At 36.0% G+C, this 21,804-nt stretch overlaps 1 protein-coding gene across 2 annotated transcripts in view; it reads right to left on the reverse strand.

Moving 5' to 3' along the window:
• diaph2 (diaphanous-related formin 2) overlaps positions 1–21,804 on the reverse strand; it is a 519,741-nt gene that overhangs the window by 482,877 nt on the left and 15,060 nt on the right. For both annotated transcript variants that reach the window (XM_059345604.1, XM_059345603.1), the window contains exons 3-5: positions 15,119–15,151; positions 10,525–10,701; positions 879–983 (exon numbers count right to left, since the gene is read on the reverse strand). In XM_059345604.1, coding sequence (XP_059201587.1) covers positions 879–983; positions 10,525–10,701; positions 15,119–15,151 — 315 coding nt within the window. The remainder of the gene's footprint in view (positions 1–878; positions 984–10,524; positions 10,702–15,118; positions 15,152–21,804) is intronic.

The following is a 21,804-nucleotide window of genomic DNA, read 5'->3' on the forward strand; positions in this document are numbered from 1 at the left end:
ATGTATTAATTGACTCCCCTGTTCTTCCCTTCAACCCAAAAAGAATGACTTTCAGTTTTCCAATTCTATGTTTTTAGGTTGAACGAACACAGTTTCTTTATTTTAGCTCTCCTCGACATAAATGAGTTGAGGTAACTCAATTTAAATACAATACATACATGTTTTTAATTTGAGTTCGACCAAATGTAAAAAAGTGAGCTACATTAACTTAAATACATTATATTGCATCGATGCACTTGTTTTAAGTTTGGGCTACATATATTTGTTGGATGGAAATTCTGCCCACAATTGAATCGAGTTCATCCAATGAGTTATTTTTTTGAGTGTATAAACTCATCATAGGCTCATGTTGAACATCACCTAAAATCCATGCTTTTACTCAGTTTTTTTATTTTATTTTTGGTGTTTGTTTTGAGACAAGATACTGACTAACTTGATTTTCATACTTGATTTTCAAATGATGAGGCAAGGCACTGCCACCACTGGGCAAAAAAAAGCAACTCCCATGCAAGAACACAACTGGTGAACCAACAATCTGCATGCAAGCACATGACCATCCACCTAGCATTGAGTGAGTGACTACAATTTATAACTGACAGCCTTCAATGGCAGATTGTGGGAAAAATAATAAAGAAAATAAATCAAAATGGCAATCAAAGATGTGGAATTCAAGCATGAAGAGTGAGAGAGAGACGACAACACAAGTGAGGGTGTGCAAGGAACGGATGACAAAGCAAGCCATAAAGCAGAGGATCGGGTTAAACTCATTCTGGAGAGTCGTGATGAGTGTCACAATATTTCTGCTCATTTGCTACAATTATACAATAACACACTTCAGTCAATAAAACCAGAGTTGTAAGGTTAACTCTCTCACTTACAGATTTAGCCGTGGCTGAGATGTACTGGACCACCATCTCACGTTTGGTGCTCAAGTCCTTTCCACGCAGAGGGGCTTTGCGTTCCTCGTTCAGGTTCATGTCCTCCTAGATGCACACAAACAGGAAGGAAAGATTTAATGTAATGGTAGAGACTGAGGTACAACTCAAATTTAGTACAATACACTTTATGGAAAATGTACACTACTGGTCAAAAGTTTTAGAACACACCAACTTTTCCAGAATTGAATTGAAAATGATGCAGTTTAATGTCTCAGTGAAATCTGAAATTAATGCACATTTGCAACATTTAAAATTCTTTATTGAGCATGATAGTGTTTTGAAAGTAAAAAAAAGATTCAAAATCACATTTTATGTTGGACTAAAGGACTAAAAAAAGACACAAAATGACCAAAAAAAGACACAAAATGACAAAAAAAGACACCAAAAGACACAAAATGACTTAAAAAAGACACAAAATGACCAAAAAAGACACCAAAAGACACAAAATGACTTACAAAGACATGAAAAGAATTCAAAAATGGACCAAATAGCCCAAGACTCCATAGAGTTAAGTTGTTAACCCATTTCTTGTTCCCTGAAAAAGGCCTTCTTGTATAATTCTGAAATGTACATTATTTTCCAGTTTTGGTTAAGCTTACCTTTTTTTATTTACCTCTGGCACCTGGTACCCTTGGTACCAGGTGCCTTTGTACCCTTTCAAGCTGTTCATTTGACTTGAACTGCTTGAATTTAAATAAAAAACTGGAAAAATTGGGCTGTTCTAAAACTTTTGACCGGTAGTGTACATTGTACAAAAACACCAGATAAATAGGTAAATTAAGATCACGATAAAATAACTGCATTTCAAAAGTTTGAAACATTATTTCCAGTGCAAAAGCTTCAATAACAAGAAGGAATACTTCAGATCACTTATATCTTCGTTTCCACAATAACCCTTTACGTCAGATCCCCTTGTTTTAGAGTTGAATGCGTCTATGTTTCTTTGTGTAAGTTACCAGGGGCAGCAACAGGAAACATTGTCAGTAATAATTAGTCCTTGAAACGAAAGTAGCAAGGCTACAGCAATATAAACTGTACACCCCAACTCCGAACAAGAGAGCAAAATCAAACATCACTGCTTCTATTGAGGCCATGCAATCACATCAGATAGGCTGGATAGGCAGTATCTGTGTGTTATTGGGAGTATTATCTTTGTGCTACTTTAATTCTGCATCACAAAAGAGGTCTTTCATGTGAGAGACATCAGGGGGATGGAGCGAAGGCCGGACAGAGCACTAAAAGCTAGGGAATGACATGATGATTAGAATGGAGGGGGATGTTTATCAGAAGCACTCTCTCACAAAGAGACGGCTGGAATGAACAGAGAGAAAAACATTCTCCTCAGGGTTTTAGGATACTGGGCCTGTCGCTGTGGAGCCATGCTGCCCTCTGCTGGGAAGTGCAGAAAGTCATGTGTCCTTTTCGTTTGGCTGATCTGATTTGGCACTGATTCCCCTCCTTTTTCGATTAAATGTAAAATTCACCTGATAAATTAAGTGTGTCACATCTAAACAAGAACAGTGTCATACAATGGTTTGATATCTGATACCACATGTAGTCTAATTCAAACAGCTTTGCTGCATTTGTAAGTGAAGCATGGACAGGAATCCCATCCAGGGGCACTGTGACCTAAATTCCTCCAACTACATTTCCTCTAGTAAATACCCTCAGAGCAACAAAAAAAAACCATTAACATCCTTTTTGTGGAACAGGGAGGGGAAAAAATGTGGCTGAAACTTTTACAATTGGCAGGTTTTTTCACCGACGGAAACCAGCAGGTTTTTTAATTAATCTTTGAACCCTGCTAATTTATCTGCTTAATTGGCATTCAATAAACGAGGCATAATGTGGCGGGGTGAGCGTATTGTAGGAGGGGTAGGAGTAGTGGGCCTGCGGGACGCTTGTCAGGGGGCAAACTGGAGGAATGAGCCCTCCATGTTTAGTCTCCAAAATGATTAATGCTCTTTTATTAATTATACCCTCACAGGCTTCATAAAAAGAGTCCCAGGATATCTTTGAAAATGCTGCTGCTGTATCTGAAATGTATCAGTGACAGTGGAGTAGCTGAGAAAACATGTTCTAGATCTTGTTGCCTAATATTGGTTTCACAAGCTCTTGTAACACTTATGAGTCTCTACTTGTCTTGCTTATGCCAAAAAAATATTCTCATTTTGCAACACTTGGCAAATCAAACATCATGGACAGGACACAGCAGATTACTATACTGCGGTTAAGTGCTCATTTTTGCCAGAATCTTTCAGTTTATGATACAAGCGTGAAAATTGGCATGAACACTCTCCATGGGTCACTTAACAAGAAAATTGTCCGAGACATTTGAAATTTTAAGATGGCGGCCATTTTTCAAGATGGCCGACACCTAAGTGGAACAGTTAAGTGATATAATGGTTTATTTGGTGATACAAGCATACAAATTGGCATGAGCAATCTCTGTTGGTCACTTGACAATGACCCACCCACAGTTATTTGGATTTCCAAGATGGCGGCCATTTTTCAAGATGGCCGACACCTTAGTGGAGCAGTTAAGTGATATAAAGGTTTATTTGGTGATACAAGCATACAAATTGGCATGAGCAGTCTCTGCTGGTCACTGTGGGTGGGTCATTGTCAAGTGACCAACAGAGACTGCTCATGCCAATTTGTATGCTTGTATCACCAAATAAACCGTTATATCACTTAACTGCTACACTAAGGTGTCGGCCATCTTGAAAAATGGCTGCCATCTTGGAAATTCAAATAACTGTGGGTGGGTCATTGTCAAGTGAACAACAGAGACTGCTCATGACAATTTGTATGCTTGTATCACCAAATAAAACTTTATATCACTTAACTGCTCCATTAAGGTGTCGGCCATCTTGAAAAATGGCCGCCATCTTGGAAATTCAAATAACTGTGGGTGGGTCATTGTCAAGTGACCAACAGAGACTGCTCATGCCAATTTGTATGCTTGTATCACCAAATAAACCTTTATATAACTTAACTGCTCCACTAAGGTGTCGGCCATCTTGAAAAATGGCCGCCATCTTGGAAATTCAAATAACTGTGGGTGGGTCATTGTCAAGTGACCAACAGAGACTGCTCATGCCAATTTGTATGCTTGTATCACCAAATAAACCTTTATATCACTTAACTGCTCCACTAAGGTGTCGGCCATCTTGAAAAATGGCCGCCATCTTGGAAATTCAAATAACTGTGGGTGGGTCATTGTCAAGTGACCAACAGAGACTGCTCATGCCAATTTGTATGCTTGTATCACCAAATAAACCTTTATATCACTTAACTGCTCCACTAAGGTGTTGGCCATCTTGAAAAATGGCCGCCATCTTAAAATTTCAAATGTCTCGGACAATTTCCTTGTTAAGTGACCCATGGAGAGTGTTCATGCCAATTGTACCATAAACTGAAAGATTATATCACTTAGCCGCTCCACTATAAGTGCTCAGACAGTGATATGTTTTAATTCTTATAACTCTGTACTGCAGCACATTGGATTTGAAATGACACAATGGCGGAGGTTAATGAAGTGACTTTCAGCTTTAAGGGTGTCTGACACTGTTCATATCCCTACTGGTTGAGCCGACTCATAATTGGACTTGTAGGCCCTTTTAAATATATATTCCCCTGAGTGTAGGGACAATGCAGAAACAAATTGATCCTAAATACAGCCAAAGCAACCATGTTCTTCACCAGCCAAGTTAGCCAGCCACATCAATCCAACTGAGCAGGTGTTTCACTCACTAAAGAACAGCCCCCAAAGCAAACATTAAGCGAAGATGGCTCCATGACAGGCCTGGCAGTGCATCATCAGGAAGATACCGAGCATATGCTGAAGTGTGTGGATCGTAGATTTCAGGGAAGTCACTAAGAATCTGCAACTAAATACTACATGCTGGATTCATATTCGTTTTTGACTTGGCCTGTCAAGTGTGTCTCCCCAAATTTGGGAGATAATGTATGTAAGTGCTACATGTATGGTGGTGATGGAGAGAAAGATGGTACAGAAATTGTTGAGTATTATGGACAATAACATGCATCCTTTGCACAGTCTAGTGTGTAAACAAAAGAGTGTTTTTAGTTGGAGGCTGCAAAAAGGACAGATTCAAGAATATGTTTTTACCTACTGCAATTGCATTTTAAAATGACCTCCCCTTTTAGTAAGGACAGAAGAAATATTTTTTTAATATTTATTTAAATTTTAGCTTAGCTGCTTATACTGTATTTACCAAACTGTATTTTTGCACATGTTTTTTGCACATGTATATTTGCACACCTGTTTATGTATTTACACACCTGTATATTTGCACACTTGCTGTAACTGTTATCTATGAGTAACAGCTACTAATGCACATGGACCATCCATTCCACTTCCTCTATACTAGGCTATGTATTGTGGGCTCATGTTCTGTATAGGTGGAATATGTATGTATACATGTGTTGTGTTGTGTTGTGTTGTGTTGTGTTGTGTTGTGTTGTGTTGTGTTGTGTTGTGTGTATGTTGGCTGCTGGAACACCTACATTTCTCTGCTGGGATGAATAAAGTATTTTTTATCTTATCTTATCTTATCTTATCTTACATATCTAATGTACATTATCAGAACTCTAATTCCATAGTCGCAGTTTCATTTAAACTCCAATGTGTTATGCTACAGATTCAAAACAAAATAGAGTTAGATTGTTAGATTGTAATGTCAGTTAGATTATATAAATTATATGTTGATTGTAATTCAATGATTGTAAATATTGCTTTCTTTTATTGTTATTAGTTTTTCTTTTCTTTTAAAATGAATAACAGAATTATAATAATTTATTGTAAATATTGCTTTCCTTATCTTGTTATCTTTTTTTCTGATGCTTGCTTTGGCAATATATACATTGTTACGTCATGCCAATAAAGCCAATTGAATTGAATTGAATTGAATCAAAATATATAGTATGTCACCGGGATGGGCAAAAAATTCCAAAATGCTGTTGTGTGCCGTAGCTGCAAACAGCCTAATCCAGAGTGCCATAGGCACCAAATCATAGAAAAGAGCAATTAATGGTTAGCATCAAATATTTCTGAGCCTGAAATGGATATGAAGAGACCACGCTATGGGGAAAAGTGGATCTAAGAAAAGTAGAAGACATATAAAAAAATGTTTTGCTTCAACTGTGACCAATCGATTATTTTGTTCACTACCCTCAAGTCTGATCCATGTGTGTGCAAGGGCACACACAGTAACTCTCCTGTGGGCTGGTTTTAATGTCTTGGTGCAGAGTGTAACTGCTGAGGGATCACATAGGAGCTTATTACTAGGAGTGTTCATCCTGACAATGGCGCATAGAGAGGCACATAAAACCTCACACTATCCACAGCAGCACTGCAATGTGACATTCTACTTTCACTGGTCCTCAATAACATACACCACTCTTCTTGACAATGAGAAGACACTCTCTAAAGAATAATAACAGAGACAAATTGGCACTGAAATCAGATCAATTCAATCAATCCTAAGTAAGTATGTCACTCCCTTGGGAGTTTTCATGCTGACAGACATGTAAAAGCATCATTTGGGTAATGCCGTGACTGCTAATGGCCACATCAGCACAGATGTCTAAAACTGCCAATATGCTGCAACTATTGACATAAAGCCATCAGGGCGTTTTTTTCCTGGATAGAGAGTACAAGTTCATGTATTTGACCTCACCAGATACCCGACCCCTGCTTTTCTTTAATGATCCCTTTATAGACAATAAAGAGTTTAACTGATGATGAAAATGGTTTGCGGTACACCAAAGTGTAGCGTAAAGGCTTTACAGCTTTCTGAATACTGATTAGATTAGTTCTCATGTTATTTTGTGTGCTACTGTGAACCTCTTGGGTTGGAGTCTGCTACTGCCACACAGCTGCCTCTTTAGTGAGATGCAAATACCGGACATTTCATCAGCGGATTTACTGCTGTGCATTTTGATGAGGGGGTCTGAATTTGATCCGTGCACATCTTGGGAAATCCAACGACAGGACACACAGAGTAAAGACACTACTGCCTTCTAAAGGCAGTGCTGAAAGTCTGTTTTTTTCATGTTTTTTTATCGCTGTAGCTCTGTGAATATACTTCTGCTCTCAGTGGTTAGCTTCAAAAATTCTAGAAAGCGTTCATTTGGTTTTCCTTCCAACTGACTGAGTGTTTCTTCCTATATTTTTTGCCGGATCCCTTTGATGACCTTTCAGTAATAGGCTATGTGCTATTTAGGCTTTGAGATACAAAGCGCAATGTGTAACCACTTTCCAGAGAAAAATATTTTCACGTTCTCCTAGTCATTAATGCACAGTAGGTGGTCTCACTAATATGGCATGGGTCATCCCTCCCTTTGAAGCAAGCTACACATCTAAGACTGTGGCATGTAGCACCATAAAAAACAATCAATAACAGAGTGGGTGCAAAGACAACAAGAACTGAAATGTGCCTATGACATAAAAAGAGATGGAGAGATGACAAGGACAGATAGATGCTGAAGAGAAGCTAGTAGCATCAAAAGGAACTACCCACCAGTGTAAATTTCTGTGTTTTGCTTCGGAAAAGTTTACAGTCCATGAGAGCAAACAGTGGTTGGATTCAAAAGTACATAAGTAAATAACCCTTTTCTTTTTTGATTAAATTACTGTAATTATACTTCCCAACCCCAAGTGTCAAGGCCTGTCAAATGTCAGAGCAGCAAACATGCCTTCTGTGTCATCTGTGACTGAGCAAATTGAAGCCTGGGTTTAATGTCACGCCGCTGTGAGCACAAACATAGTAATTGAGAGGTGAACTGAGTGACAGGGATGAGCACCCAGGCAAGAAAACACTGAGCAGTAGCCTGATGAAAACCAGGAGCACTGGTCGCATTTCTCTGGCCCTGGCAATAAAGACCATTGTATGAGAAAAAAGGAAAGGCAGGCACCGTACCACACACACATACACACTCAGAGACATTATCCACAATAGTACACACAACCTATGCAATGAAGCCAGAGTAATTCAGCTCCCCCACTTCAAAGAGATGGGCTGAAAGCTTTTTGTTAGATTTCAATCCTGCAGTACATAAGGCCAAAAATGCATTTCAATGGAGAAAATCACAAGTGTGACAGAGCTTTGACCCCACAGATGAGTGCAAAGTGAATTTCAAAGTTTCATGTTCTTCTGACAGTAGCCTAGGGAATACGTAGGTGGAGCTGGGCTTCAGAAAAGCTTAACATCTGAATGGAAAATGCATTCAACTTTACTATAAATTCTTTACATATACTGTACCTAAACTCTATCTTCAGATTAATGAAATATACACTAGGTGCTACGTAAAGCTGTTGTGGCATCCTCCAAAAGTGAAATTTTGAATCACATATTTCTGAATTAATTTCAGGGTCATTCATCAAAGCAGCGGTCCTGTACAACAGCTATTCTCAACCTTGGGGTCCAGGCCCCAATTGGGGTCGCGAGATGATTTCTGGGGATCGCCAAATCATTTTGGAAGTTAGCTCTGTCTCCACTGTCTTAAAGTGTTAATGTGTTTTAGTCTTTTTGGTCATTTAATGTCTTTTTTTGGGTCATTTTGTATTTTTTTTAGTCATTTTGTGTCTTTTTTTGTCATTTTGTGTCTTTTTTTTGTCATTTTGTGTCTTTTTTGGGTCATTTTGTGTCTTTTTTTGTCATTTTGTGTCTTTTCTTGATCATTTTGTGGTCAATTTGTGTCTTTTTTGGTCATATTGTTTCGTTTTTTTGGTCTTTTTTGGTCATATTGTTTCATTTTTTTGGTCTTTTTGTGTCATTTTGTTTCTTTTCTGGGTGATCTGAACTGTGCATGTGAGATTGTGTTCAGTGAGCGGGGGTCACGGACAACATGCATGTTAAATTGGGGGTCGCGACTCAAAAAGGTTGAGAACTACTGCTGTACAACCCCATGAGAGGGCACTGTTTCATGTCACAGTGGGAGTTGTTTACACCGCTTTATGAATATGCTTCAATGACTTCATGAAAATATGAAATCATGTTAAGTTGAACTCAAGTATGTTAACCCATTGAAGCCTGGAAAGCGGATACGTCGTTTTGTAGTATTTGTATAAGCTCTCAAATACTTTTTGAATTTCATTTCTATCTGCTACAGAGGCTGAAAATCTATTATTTAGTAGGAAGAGTTGACACTTCTGTTGAATTTCCAGAAAAACTTCAGGTTTTAGGGGCTTATTTTAAAATCGCCCAGAGGTTTTACAGGAAGTTTTAGGCGTCATCTGCATTGAACGTCATGGTAAAATTTATGTTTACATCGTATACTGTTCTATAATCATGTAACTCTTTTTATAATCATGCCTTGTACTACTTAATATATATTATAATCATGTTAATATACATTATAATCATGTTAGGATGAATGACTTCATGTTATTCTCTGTATAAATGCTGTAATGATGTAATTGTGTAATAATTGTTTGATTTAATGTGGACCCCAGGAAGAATAGTCTTCATCTCTATGAATCCAAAGGATACAATAAACCATAAACAAACTGGGCAACTATTTGTGTGTGCCTTGATTTTTTTTGGGGCTTTAATCATCAATATACAGTCCTTAACAAATTTATTAGACCAGCGGTTTGTCCTAAATTAACAGCATTAGTAAATAACCAAAATCATTTTTTATGTTTCTGTAATGGTTAAGACAGCAGTACGCAGAAGTTCTTTAACCAAAATTATATTTTTAATGATAAATATAATTATTATTGTTATCCATGAATTTTCTAATTTACCGTTTTACAAAACAACTATAAAATAGTATAGCACATTCATATTTCTTCTCAGAGAAGACCAGTGAGCCGGCTTAATTTTGATATAAAAAGCCGAATTCAGTTTTTTATTTGCCAAATAAATAACAATACCATTTTAGTCTTAAAACAAGATTTTGAAAGACTTCTAAAATATTCATGTTTTCTCGTTTTTATGATGGTGTAATAAATTTGTTAAGAACTGTATATCAGTGGCTTTCAATTGTACATTAAGATTCTCAGCACTGATGTTTTTTAACATAAGTTTGTCAAAGAAAAAAAGCGCTTTTCAACATTATTATGTGACTCATTTGCAGATGTTAACATCATATCTTGGTTTCTCTTGCTGTGATAAATTTGGTTAAAATTAACTTGTATATTTAGTTATAAGAATTGTAAAGCATGATATATTGATAGGAGTAAAATGACACACAATTTTAAGATGCTGCATAAAACAGGAGAGCTTTCAAAAGCATTAACTTCTTTATCATCTTTTTTGCATGCCTGGTAAAGCTTTCACAAAACAAAAATGTCATCAGCAGTAAATCTGGGGGTAATATATTGATATAAAAATGCTTTTCCAACTTAACTTTCTGCCTTATCAAACTCCTTCACCAACATACACAACAGAAGCTCCGTTTCTCTACTTCTTTGCACATATTTATGCTTCAATCTAAGATTTCATAATAGAATCCTCATTATTTATTATTCTGTGGCAGCTGTAATAAAACTGCTGTGGAGTGCTACAGATGACCCGATGCAGAGGAAACACTGCAAAAGAAATACAAAGCTCACCATCATCTTCTCGAAGAGGTCAATGATCTCCTTCTCCGAGAGGTTCATGGAGCGGTCGTCGAAAAGAGGCTGAGGGACGGGCAGCTCGGCCTGGATGGAGAGGGGGTCTGTCGGGTGCTGAATGAGGGGCTTCTCCTTCTTCATCCCTGTTTTTCTGAAACTGGTAATGCGATCACGCTGAAAGAAAACAGTGTTTGAAATATCAAAATATGCCACTGTGAACAATCCTGACAAGGCTACACTGTAAAAAATGTCTGTAGATTTTAGGGTGAAAAACTGCTAAACCATGACAGTAAAAGACCGTAAAATGATAAATGTGTTAATTCACTTTCAGTAACAATAAAAAACAATGTAAATGTATATATATCAGCCAAAACAGTGGAGGTTTTTTTACACTTTTTTGGGGGGGTGAATTACTCTAATGTAAAATACATTGGTGCCGTGTTTGTAACCAAAAAATGCTGTTATATATATACAAGCATCACTGTAATTTTTGCATTTATTTTTTGTAAAAATACTTTTTCTCACTGTTAAATGTACTAAACACCATATCTCTAACAAAAATATATAACAAAGTTTTTTTCGATGGAAAATCTTTTTATTTTTTACGGAAAGATATGGAGTAAAATGGCAATCTTAAACGTGAAATCAAAAGTGCTAATATCATTTTACCGTAATGTTAGAAAAAGATGCACCGTATTTATTACGGTAAAGTTCTGGCAACCACAGCTGCCGGTTTTTTATTGTAAAAACAACAGTTGTTTTTTTACAGTGTACACTGTAAACAATTGTCTTGTAAATTAACAGTAAATACTGGCAGCAGGGTTGCCAGTATTCTACTGTTAATTTTAAAGTTCCCTTACTGTTATGTACTTTACACTATGGTACTGTGATAAAACCACATACTGAATTAGTTAAATCCTGCATTTCATTGATTTTTACAGTGGACTTAGTGCTGAAGCTACACTGTAAAAAAACAACTTGCTTTTACGGTAAAAAACGGCAGCTGTGGTTGCCAGAACTTTACCGTAATAAATACGGTGCAACTTTTTAAAATATAAAGGTAAAATTATATTAGCACTGTTGATATCATGTTTAAGATTGCCATTTTATTCCATATTTTACCGCAAAAAATAGTTTACATCAATAGAAACACGGTTTTGCCATATAATTGACAAGAAAATACTTTATAAATGCTGTATAAATTAAAGATTTTACCCTTAAGTACTTTAAATATTTCTGTTAGATATGGTGTTTAGTCCATTAAACAGTTAGAAAAAGTATTTTTTACAAAAAATAAATGCAAAAATGATGGCTTGTATACATATTACAATACATTTTTTGCTATAAACACAGAGCCGGTGTATTTTACAGTGAAGTAATGTTTTTTTTTTTTTTTTTAACTGTAATAAATTACTGTTTTGGCTGATATATACATTTAAGGTGTTTCATTGTTAATGAAACTGAATTAACCCATTTATCATTTTACGGTCTTTTTCTGTCATGGTTTAGCAGTTTTTCACCGTAAAATCTACGGACATTTTTTACAGTGTAGTTGCAATATTGTTGCAGTATGCAATGCAGTCATTTTTTTGTAAATAGAGCATATTACTGTCTGAAAGACAATTACTACGAATTAAGCGCTGTCTTCACTGTAACCTCAGTCATTTTAATTTACCATATACTGAATGAGTTATTTAAGTAAAATACAGCCATTAAAAATGTGGACAAGAAGAGACAATATAAGAGAAAATATCATAGATATATATCATATATTTTATGGGAACCGGCAAGCTACCTACAAATATTGCCCAGAATGCATTGTTTTCTACAGTATAATAACTTTCTAATGGAAAACAGTATGTTACTATCACAATTTGGCTGTTTTCTTACAGCAATTTATTACAGTGTAAGTCTAGGGCTTGCAGTTTTTGGTAATTGCTGAATTTTACCCCCCAAAAAAGTAGTTTAGTAGATTAGTTTTAAATTCCTGTAACCCAGATTCCATGTTCCCACACACAAAGAGTATCTCTGTTTGCTACTTTCCAAGGACACTGTTCACAATTTACAGTAAACAGGATCCTCTGATGGCGAGGACAGCTCAGAATGTGCCTGCTAACAAAAGGGAAATAAAGGGAAATAAAATGTGGAATAGCTACTGATTGTATTTCACATCAAGCAGAATCCTTGCAAGTGCATTCTTGAAAAATTTCAGAAAAATGTTTGTATAAATGAAAACCATTGCTGCACTGACTTCTATTAGTTTAAAGGTTGTAAAGTCATTTGCCTGGCTGACCACACCCAATCGTAGTAAATCCTGTTATTAATCTCATTGCATTGTGAGGTGAGGACAGATAGAACCAACCACAGTGAGAGCATGTTATTAAACCTGGGTGTAGTTCCTTTATAGAGACATGAAGAGAAGTCAATACAGGATGTTAAAGTCAATCAGGTGGAACTATATGGCTATAATTCTCATTAAAAACCAGGAAACAAATTCTTAAAATGATGAAACATAAAAACATTTTGGTACAATTACATCCTCAAAAATGTTTCAGCTTGTCCTAAAGGTACAAGGCACAATGTACCTAAATTAAAAGTTTTTACTTTTTTTTGTGAACATGATAGTATTCTTCATTGTCTTTTTTGCAAAAGGTGGGGGAGGCTACTATTGAGAGTTTGTATAATTGGTAACACTTTACAATAACCATCATTTATAGTTATAGTTTATTAATGTTTAATCATCATTTATAAACTGTATATAGACCATTTAGAATGGTGAATAGAAAATGTAATAATGTTGAACTATAATTTATAAATGCCAAATAGATTACTTTACCATAAACAAGCATAATTATTAGTTTATTAATAGCTTTAAACTCATTCTAACATTTTTAACACCATATTAAGTATGTAAATGATTTCAAAATGATTCTTATACCTTTAAGAAATTGCTTGAAAACATTTAAAGATTAAATATGCATAGAATTTTGTAAATGGTTAATAATAATTGGTTTATAAACCATCTATAAACATCACTTAGATGGTTATTGTAAAGTGTTACCGTATAATTGTGTCATCAGCAATTAAAAGTTTTTAAAAAAGCATCAATTCACTTTATGTAAGGTTAAAAACAAACAAAAAATACAAAAATACATCAACCCATACTCATAGCATACTGTATGAAATTACTTACCATCATACACACATCATTACCTGAATTGTACGTTTGGTCTCACAATAGTTGTTGCATACAGTAATAAATTCAGCTCACTGTGATAAAATTAGTGAGTCAGTTGACTCTCAGTTGTGACTAGGGGTGTCAAGATCCTCATAATAATAATAATAATAATAAAAACTGTTATTTGTAAAGCACTTTTCATTGTTAAAAGCAATCTCAAGATACACGTTTCCACTTGACTTTTGATTTGATGACAATTTGATTTCAATTTAAACTTTTTCTTATCCGTCCTGTTGCCTGAGGTGGATGGTTCCTTTGTGTAGCACAACTTAAAAACTTTAGTTTTTCTGTCCGATGCATTCACTGTTTACATAGCTGACGGGGAAGATAAAATGTTGCCATACTGGTGCCTTCAGGGAAGCAGGAGGATTTTCCTGTTCTGTTGTTTCATCTCCGACTCCAGCAGCGGCTAGGGCGACTCGAAAAGTGCAGCTTAAGGCTACTAGTAAACTAAGCTTTGTCGTCTTTGAAGTGTTTTTTATTTTCATCAGATGCGCGCAAGTAGGCTGGGGTGGAAACAAAAAAAAACGTAGAGGCTCACTGGTCCTGCTTTTGATTTCAAAGGTGAAAATCGAAAGCTCATTTCTACCGATTTTTTATTAAGAATCGAAATCGTGACACCCCTGGCTGAGACTATATGCTAATGAATGCAGTAGAGTAAAGTTAAGAGTGGAAACAGAAAAAGTACATGATGATCTAATACATGCAACTATTAAAAGTTAGTCATGTTTAGTAAAATAGAACAAAGACAACATGCTGGATGAATGAACACATAAATGAAATGGAAAGACAAACATAACATATTGACATACAAGATGTCTCAACTATCAGTTTGCTGGAATATTACTGAATGGATCAAACATACTGCGTGCTAACACAAAAACAGCATGAGCTTGTGTCAAAGTTGGGCTATTTGTTAACTAAGGGTATTAAAAAAGCCCCAGGCAGAAACATCTAATCGGAAGTGCTACTGATAATTGCGCACTAAATGATCTATGAGCTGCTTGTAAAAGTCAAGATGCTATGGGCTGAATTTTGTTCATTATGAAAAATGTAGGACATTCATTCTGCAAAAATCATCTTTTTATTTTCACAGCATTGTGAAGGACTACCACAACAGTAAGTGAGACAGGTTAAAGCTTAGAAGCTTTTTTTTTTGTTTGTCTAGTAACACAAACTGTCAACCTATCCTGACTTTTCATGTTCTGTTTGATTAAAAATGTTCTTTTCATGAATTCACTTCTGGCACATTTGATCCATCCACATATTTCAGTTGTAAGTCCCATGCAGCCATAACAAAAACATGATGTAAAACAAAACTTAGGCACACCAAAATTAAACCAAGCACCTTACCATATCATCAGCCAATGTTTTTATATGTATGTTCTGTTGGAGGGAGGGCACAGTGTAAAAACAAGATCCAACAGAAAATGACAAGACAGCAAAGTGCTAAGTATTTATCTCATCAGAGGTGCACATGTATAATGTCTTCTGGATACTGTCTCATATTCCTCTCGGAAGTTTCCAATTAACAAATACACTTGTTCACACCACTGAAGACATGAAAGATGTGGTGCTAAATAACTTGGAATCACAGCTAGAATTGACTCATTCTTATTATTCTGTTGGGTTTTTTTTTAATGAGGATATGAGCAGATCTTGGACACTTTACATGTGTAGGATGTGACAATACTTGATGATCCCAAATAATAAGCTTTCAATGTATGTAAGCCGAAGTGTGTGTGTGTGTGTGTGTGTGTGCGCGCTCCAAATCCCACATACTTTAAGACACCTACCAAATGAATACATAAAAAGGAGACATATCATAAAGCACCTTTAATCCCACAGCCAAAAACATAATGAGCCCACCTGTTCACGGCACCCATTGGAAACATGCATGTTCGTGCTGCTTGGTTATAGTTTTATGGATCCCAAAAATAATACATTTCCGCGAGGCAATATGTTACAGTCTGGCACAGTTAAGCACCAAAGTGTTATTTTATCTCTGTGTGTTCTAAAGAGCATCTCTTGCAGCGACAGTGGCCCAACTGAATCATTCTTTGTCACTAACTGTTATGTGACTCCAGTGAAAAAGAAAATTCCCAACTTTTCAATTATCTATGTTTGCTTGCAAATCAAATCATAGCTTTTTCTTCACAAAATCTTACAAATAGCTCATATAACAAAATTAAAAACACAACTTCTTTTTTACTACAGATGTTTATCTTCATCTCAGACACAATAAGACAGGCTACTGCCAAAGGCTTGTGACTCGGCAAGGGACAGCCATTTGAAACACACCTCAAATGGGAAGCAGTAGCAACACTGCCATATGCTGTGGCGCTAGGCTGTGAAGCACTAATGAGTAGGGAGATGTGGGGTGGTGATGGCCATAAAGCCTGCCTCCAGCCGCAGATTTCTCCACTATTCTAATCAGGAAACTACTGATGCTGGGGCGAGCAAACAGATTGGCTCTAACCTGCACCTCTCTCTGTGCATCTTCATCAGCTGTCGCTGTGGGCAACGCTGAGCAGGCACTCAAACTGCCATATCTATCACTAGTTTTGTCTGCAACAACTGATCAACAGTTGGGAGATAAAACTATGAAACACAAAAAAACAAAGCTTCACTTTCTATGTGCAGGCTTCTTGTGTTGCCCAAGCTGTTATTTCAAGTCATAATGACAAATATGTCATATTCAGCATCATGCTTGAAGGTTTTTTTTCCTGGGATGTGAAAGTGTTTCACTGTCATTTTTGGCTTTTAATAAAAAAGACACAAGTTTTCTCAATACATATAAAGCTGATAATTTGACCTGGGCAACAACTTTTCCCACTTCTAACTCAGAGAGTATGTATCATTAAGCCCAGCATTCTCTTGCAGTCTAAAACTGCGTGAAACAATAGCTAATTTTCAAATTGAGTACTTAAACATTTTCTAATCAATTTAACAACAATCAAACCACTGTTTGGTTAATTGCCTTGACTTGAGGGCCTTTCCTTGCCCATTATCTTGGCAACATCGCAACAACGCAATTTAACATCTAACAATTAAGCTTGCATGTCCTCTGGGCTTCTCCCGCTTATTAAAGTAAACTTTTTCATCATAATAAATGTTTATTACCAAACACATATTCCTCTAAATAACCTAATCAAATTAGCTCTGGGTCCCTCCTTAATCAAATATGATTATGACTCCATGCAGATCTTTAAAAATGAAAACACAGAGCAATATTCCACAACTTGAGAGTCAATTTGGGGACACAAAATCATACCAGTATGCACATTTCACACAATAACTTTTCAAAATTAATATCACAAACTACATTAACGTTAATGTCACATTAACTCATTTAGGTAATAGCCTTTCATTGATCCTAGTTTCATTACGAAATTCCACCAGGTGTCACATTCAAGATGGACAAAGGACAAACTTTGTGTCAAATTGGCTACTATTGCACAGCTTTTAAATAGCAACGCCTGTTATCTCCTAGCCAATTTAACTAGACCATCTGTATGATGTCACTTTAACTCGCTCACTGGAACTATCACTATAAAATCAGTAGCCACGATGCCTCTGTAAAACGAGTTTAGGAGGAAATTAGGTTTTACTTTAATTAGTTCTAATAATAACAAAGGATTACTGGGAGCTGGCAGTGAGGACAATAATGCAATGTGCCATTGACAGTTCTTGGCAACTTCATGAAACTATCTTGTATCCCTGTTTAATCAACTGCTCGATTTAGATACAGGCTAGTAAGCGTTAGCAGCACTCACACATGTTTTTCAGTGTGGAAAAAAATTATGTTCCCCCGAAAATACAACAACTTCCCAATGCCGAGAGCTGAGAAAGACTGAGAAAAATTGTGTCATTTTTATTAACAGTCTCTTACAATAATACACTTTATAATAATACAGTTTTTATGCACCAAATCTCTGGAACAAACTCCCAGAGAACTTGAGGTCTGCTGCAACTCTCAGCTCTTTTAAATCAAGTCTGAAGACTTTTCTGTTTCCATTTTAACCTGTAATTTTTATTCATTCGCTTTTAAATGTTTTATCCATTCACTTTTTTTTTTTTTTTTTTTTAATTCGCTTTTAAATGTCTTCTAATGTGTTTTATGTATTTTAATCTTGCCCCTGTAAAGCACTTTGAATGGCCCTGTGTCCGAATTGTGCTATATAAATAAACTTGCCTTGCCTTTCCTTACACTTCACGCACCATGTTAAGGGTTCATCTTTTAATGACACAAAGTAACATTTTTAATTGTGCTACACTACCTAATACTACTCCGGCACATTTTATTTCCCCTCTTTGTTGCACTCTAACAAACATCACCAGTTCAAGGAAGGACAACTGACGCTGCATTGAAAAAAATTTTACAGGCACTTCTCAGAACCATGAGGCAATATCCTATTATTAACTCATAACAAGTTTGACATGAGACACAGAAGCTCTATAAAACTTCTGTTGTGCACTTTACACACAACAACAACATAAAGCAGAACTAGCAATGATTACTAATATGTTGCGATTTATTTTGTTTTCTTATTTTATTTATTTTTCTTTGCTATATCTGTAGCCGGATGATTCTTCCTTTTAAATGTTCTCTAATGAAATGACAAATTATAAGTGTATACAGCAGATATTGACACTATACTGCCCTACAAAGCAAAAAGGCAGTAAATGCATTTTTGGTCAAAAATGAGTTATTATCATTTTCATGACTTTCAAGGCACCCTTTGTTATGTGACAAAACATCTTATCTCAAATGTGTGTCGTTTTGGAGAAAAATAGTAGTCGTTTGTACAGTAACTAAACGGCTGGATTACAGGATAACTTTAAAGTCATTTTTCTCAGCTCTGCACTCTGCGTAGTTACTGCCTTTTTGCTTTGTAGGGCAGTATAGACATCTCATTTGTCGGGTAAATATGAATGTAGAATTTTTTAACAGTATTGCATGCATGTATTAATTGAGTTTGTTATTGTTTTTCTTGTATGTACTGTTTTTGCTTATGTTGTTTGTATGTCATTTTCTATGTCTTTTTAGGGACCCCAGGAAGACTAGCAGTCGCCAAGGCGTCAGCTAATGGGGATCCATTCAATAAACAATCAATAAACAATAAACAAGCAAAATGAATGGCCAAGATTTCTCTACTCAAAAGTAAAGTATCTCAACAACACACTAGTACAGCCAAGTACGGATAAGCATACAACTTGTCAGTTAAAAAAAAAAACCTTGACATCTAAAATATATGGGCTGTAAATTAACAGCCCTCTGCTTTCACAGAGGTGTTAATGATCTGCATTTATGTCCTAGAGAGAAATTAAATAGTGTTGATCCATAATGTGCACTGTGATGACACAGGGACTTTGTAGCCTTAGTCAGTGACAACTTAAAAAAAAAAAAAAAAAAACATTAACACATCCCTCCATCAGGACTGTACAGTGGTTTGGATAATTCGGATTGTAATTCTGTCAATCCAACATTGCAAAGTGGACTTAAATGTTCATTTCCAATGCATTATTTACCTCAGCAGCTCATATTGTTGAGGTGCAATTAAACTAAATTTGCCTATTGTGACAAGAAGACTGTAAAAGTAGAGGAGCACACAACAGATAAAGCACACAACACAGGAGACGACTGGGGGTTTTGGGGGGAAAGCAGTTGCATGGAAAACTTGGTTTGCCAATTTTCCACAGCTTGTAAACATGACAGCACCCTAAAGCACAGTAACAGTATAAAGAATAAAAGATGCAGCGACACACGCAGAGATCGCAACGCACCTTAAACTCCAAAAGCCCTTTTTCCGAGCCAGAAATCTACCAGTCAGCAGAAACAACAGAAGGGGTGATAATTCTAAAAACAGCTTACTATAATGCAAAGGAAAAATTGTCATTCACAAAACTCACAGCATGAACTGAATATATTCGAGGGTAAAAAAAAAAATGACTGCAAGTGAAACTGATACACGATGACAGTGCATGTGCACCGTCTGTAGGAGTGATAGCTGATACATCTCTTCCTATTACCAAAACCCATTTAAGATGGGAAAACGATATAAAAAAAAACATTATGTCTTGTTCTGAATGTCAATATGAAGGGCCTCTACATTTGAGCTGCTGTTGCTCAATAACATTTCAGTAGGGTGTGTCAGAGCTCCGACTCCAACAAGGTGTGGCAGACAGCTTCATATCTATCTTTTGCATTGTATTGTTATTAATTCTGTGTATTTTATTGTATTTTATTGCTGAATCTTTTCTATCTTTTGTACGGTGTCCTTGAGTGCCAAGAAAGGCGCCCCCAAATAAAATGTATTATTATTATTATTATTATTATTATTATTATTATTATTATTATTGTTATTATTATTTCATAACATACTTTAATTATCTGATAATGTATGTATTATTTGGAGAAGGAAACAAGTGAAGAACTACTAAGCTGAGCAAATCAAACTTGCAGCCAGAAGTCCTTTAGGCCAGCTGTTCTCAACCTTGGGGTCGGGACCCCAATTGGGGTCGCGAGATGATTTCTGGGGGTCGCCAAATCATTTTGGAAGTCAGCTCTGTCTCCACTGTGTTAAAGTGTTCATGTGTTCATGTGTTTTAGTCTTTTTGGTCACTTAATGTCTTTTTTTGGTCATTTTGTGGGGTTTTTTTGTCATTTCGTGTTGTTTTTTTTAGTCGTTTTGTGTATTTTTTAGTCGCTTTGTGTATTTTCTGGTCATTTTGTGTGTTTTTTTGGAATTTTGTGGTCAATTTGTGTCTTTTTTGGTTGTTTTCTTTCGTTTTTTTGGTCATTTTGTGTCTTTTCTGGTCATTTTGTTTCCCTTTTTTTGGTCATTTTGTTTCTTTTTTTGGTCAATTTGTGTCTTTTTTGGTCAATTTGTGTCTTTTTTTGGTCATTTTGTGTCTTTTTTGGTCATTTTTTTTTTTTTTTTGTCATTTTACATCTTTTTTTAGTCGTTTTGTGTATTTTCTGGTCATTTTGTGTTGTTTTGGTCAATTTGTGGTCAATTTGTGTCTTTTTTTTGGTCGTTTTCTTTCGTTTTTTTGGTCATTTTGTGTCTTTTTTGGTCAATTTGTGTCTTTTTTGGTCATTTTGTCTTTTTTTTGGTCATTTTGTGTCTTTTTTGGTCGTTTTGTTTCCTTTTTTTGGTCATTTTGTTTCTTTTTTGTATGATCTGAACTGTGCGTGTGAGATTCTGTTCAGTGAGCGGGGGTCGGGGACAACATGCATGTTAAATTGGGGGTCGCGACTCAAAAAGGTTGAGAACTACTGCTTTAGGCCATGGCACTATTTTCTTGTAGTAACATTAGAGACTAATGTTTCCTAGTCATAGCCATAAACATTAAAATGACATAATTTGTCTTTGTGTAATCAGATAGGACATACAGCATTGCCAATATTATGCTCAATTTTGGGGGAGTGGCATCACACAGCACCAAATACCAAGCGAGTAAGTGAATTAGACATAGTCTAAATAAATCAATTTGTCTAAATTAATCTTATTACAAAGTCTTCTCATTGGCTGTCTTTGTAAACCCAGAGAGGTTGTGCACTGCACAGCCTGTGCTGTTACGAAAGATTTATAGAAGCATGAGAGTAACATTTATCCTAACTGATAAAATCTATTGAATTAATCTTTATGTTTGCACTGTGAGAGTGCCCTTTTCAAACACAGCAGAAAAAGGGGTGAAAAGAAGCCCAAAGACACACTAAGACCCTATTTACACCTGGCACTTTGTGTGACATATATCCAAACTATATCTGAAGAGTATTCATCCATTTAGAAACATATTTACTATTAAAACTGACTTCAGCAGCCATGCAGAAATACAAACACCCTCTGCCGGTGTTTTCGTTCACTCTATGCAAATAATTCTTCCAGAATGTTAAATGACAGTAAACATCTGTTTCATTTGCACTACAGCCTCAAGTCTCATCTTTATTCAAACTTTTGTGGATGTGCTCGTCTCTGCAGCTCCAGGGCTTGTTCCAAGAAGGTGCTTCTCTAAATTGTCTGAATAAGTTT

Source organism: Centropristis striata, chromosome 12, assembly GCF_030273125.1.
Source record: "Centropristis striata isolate RG_2023a ecotype Rhode Island chromosome 12, C.striata_1.0, whole genome shotgun sequence".
Taxonomy (NCBI): Eukaryota; Metazoa; Chordata; class Actinopteri; order Perciformes; family Serranidae; genus Centropristis; species Centropristis striata.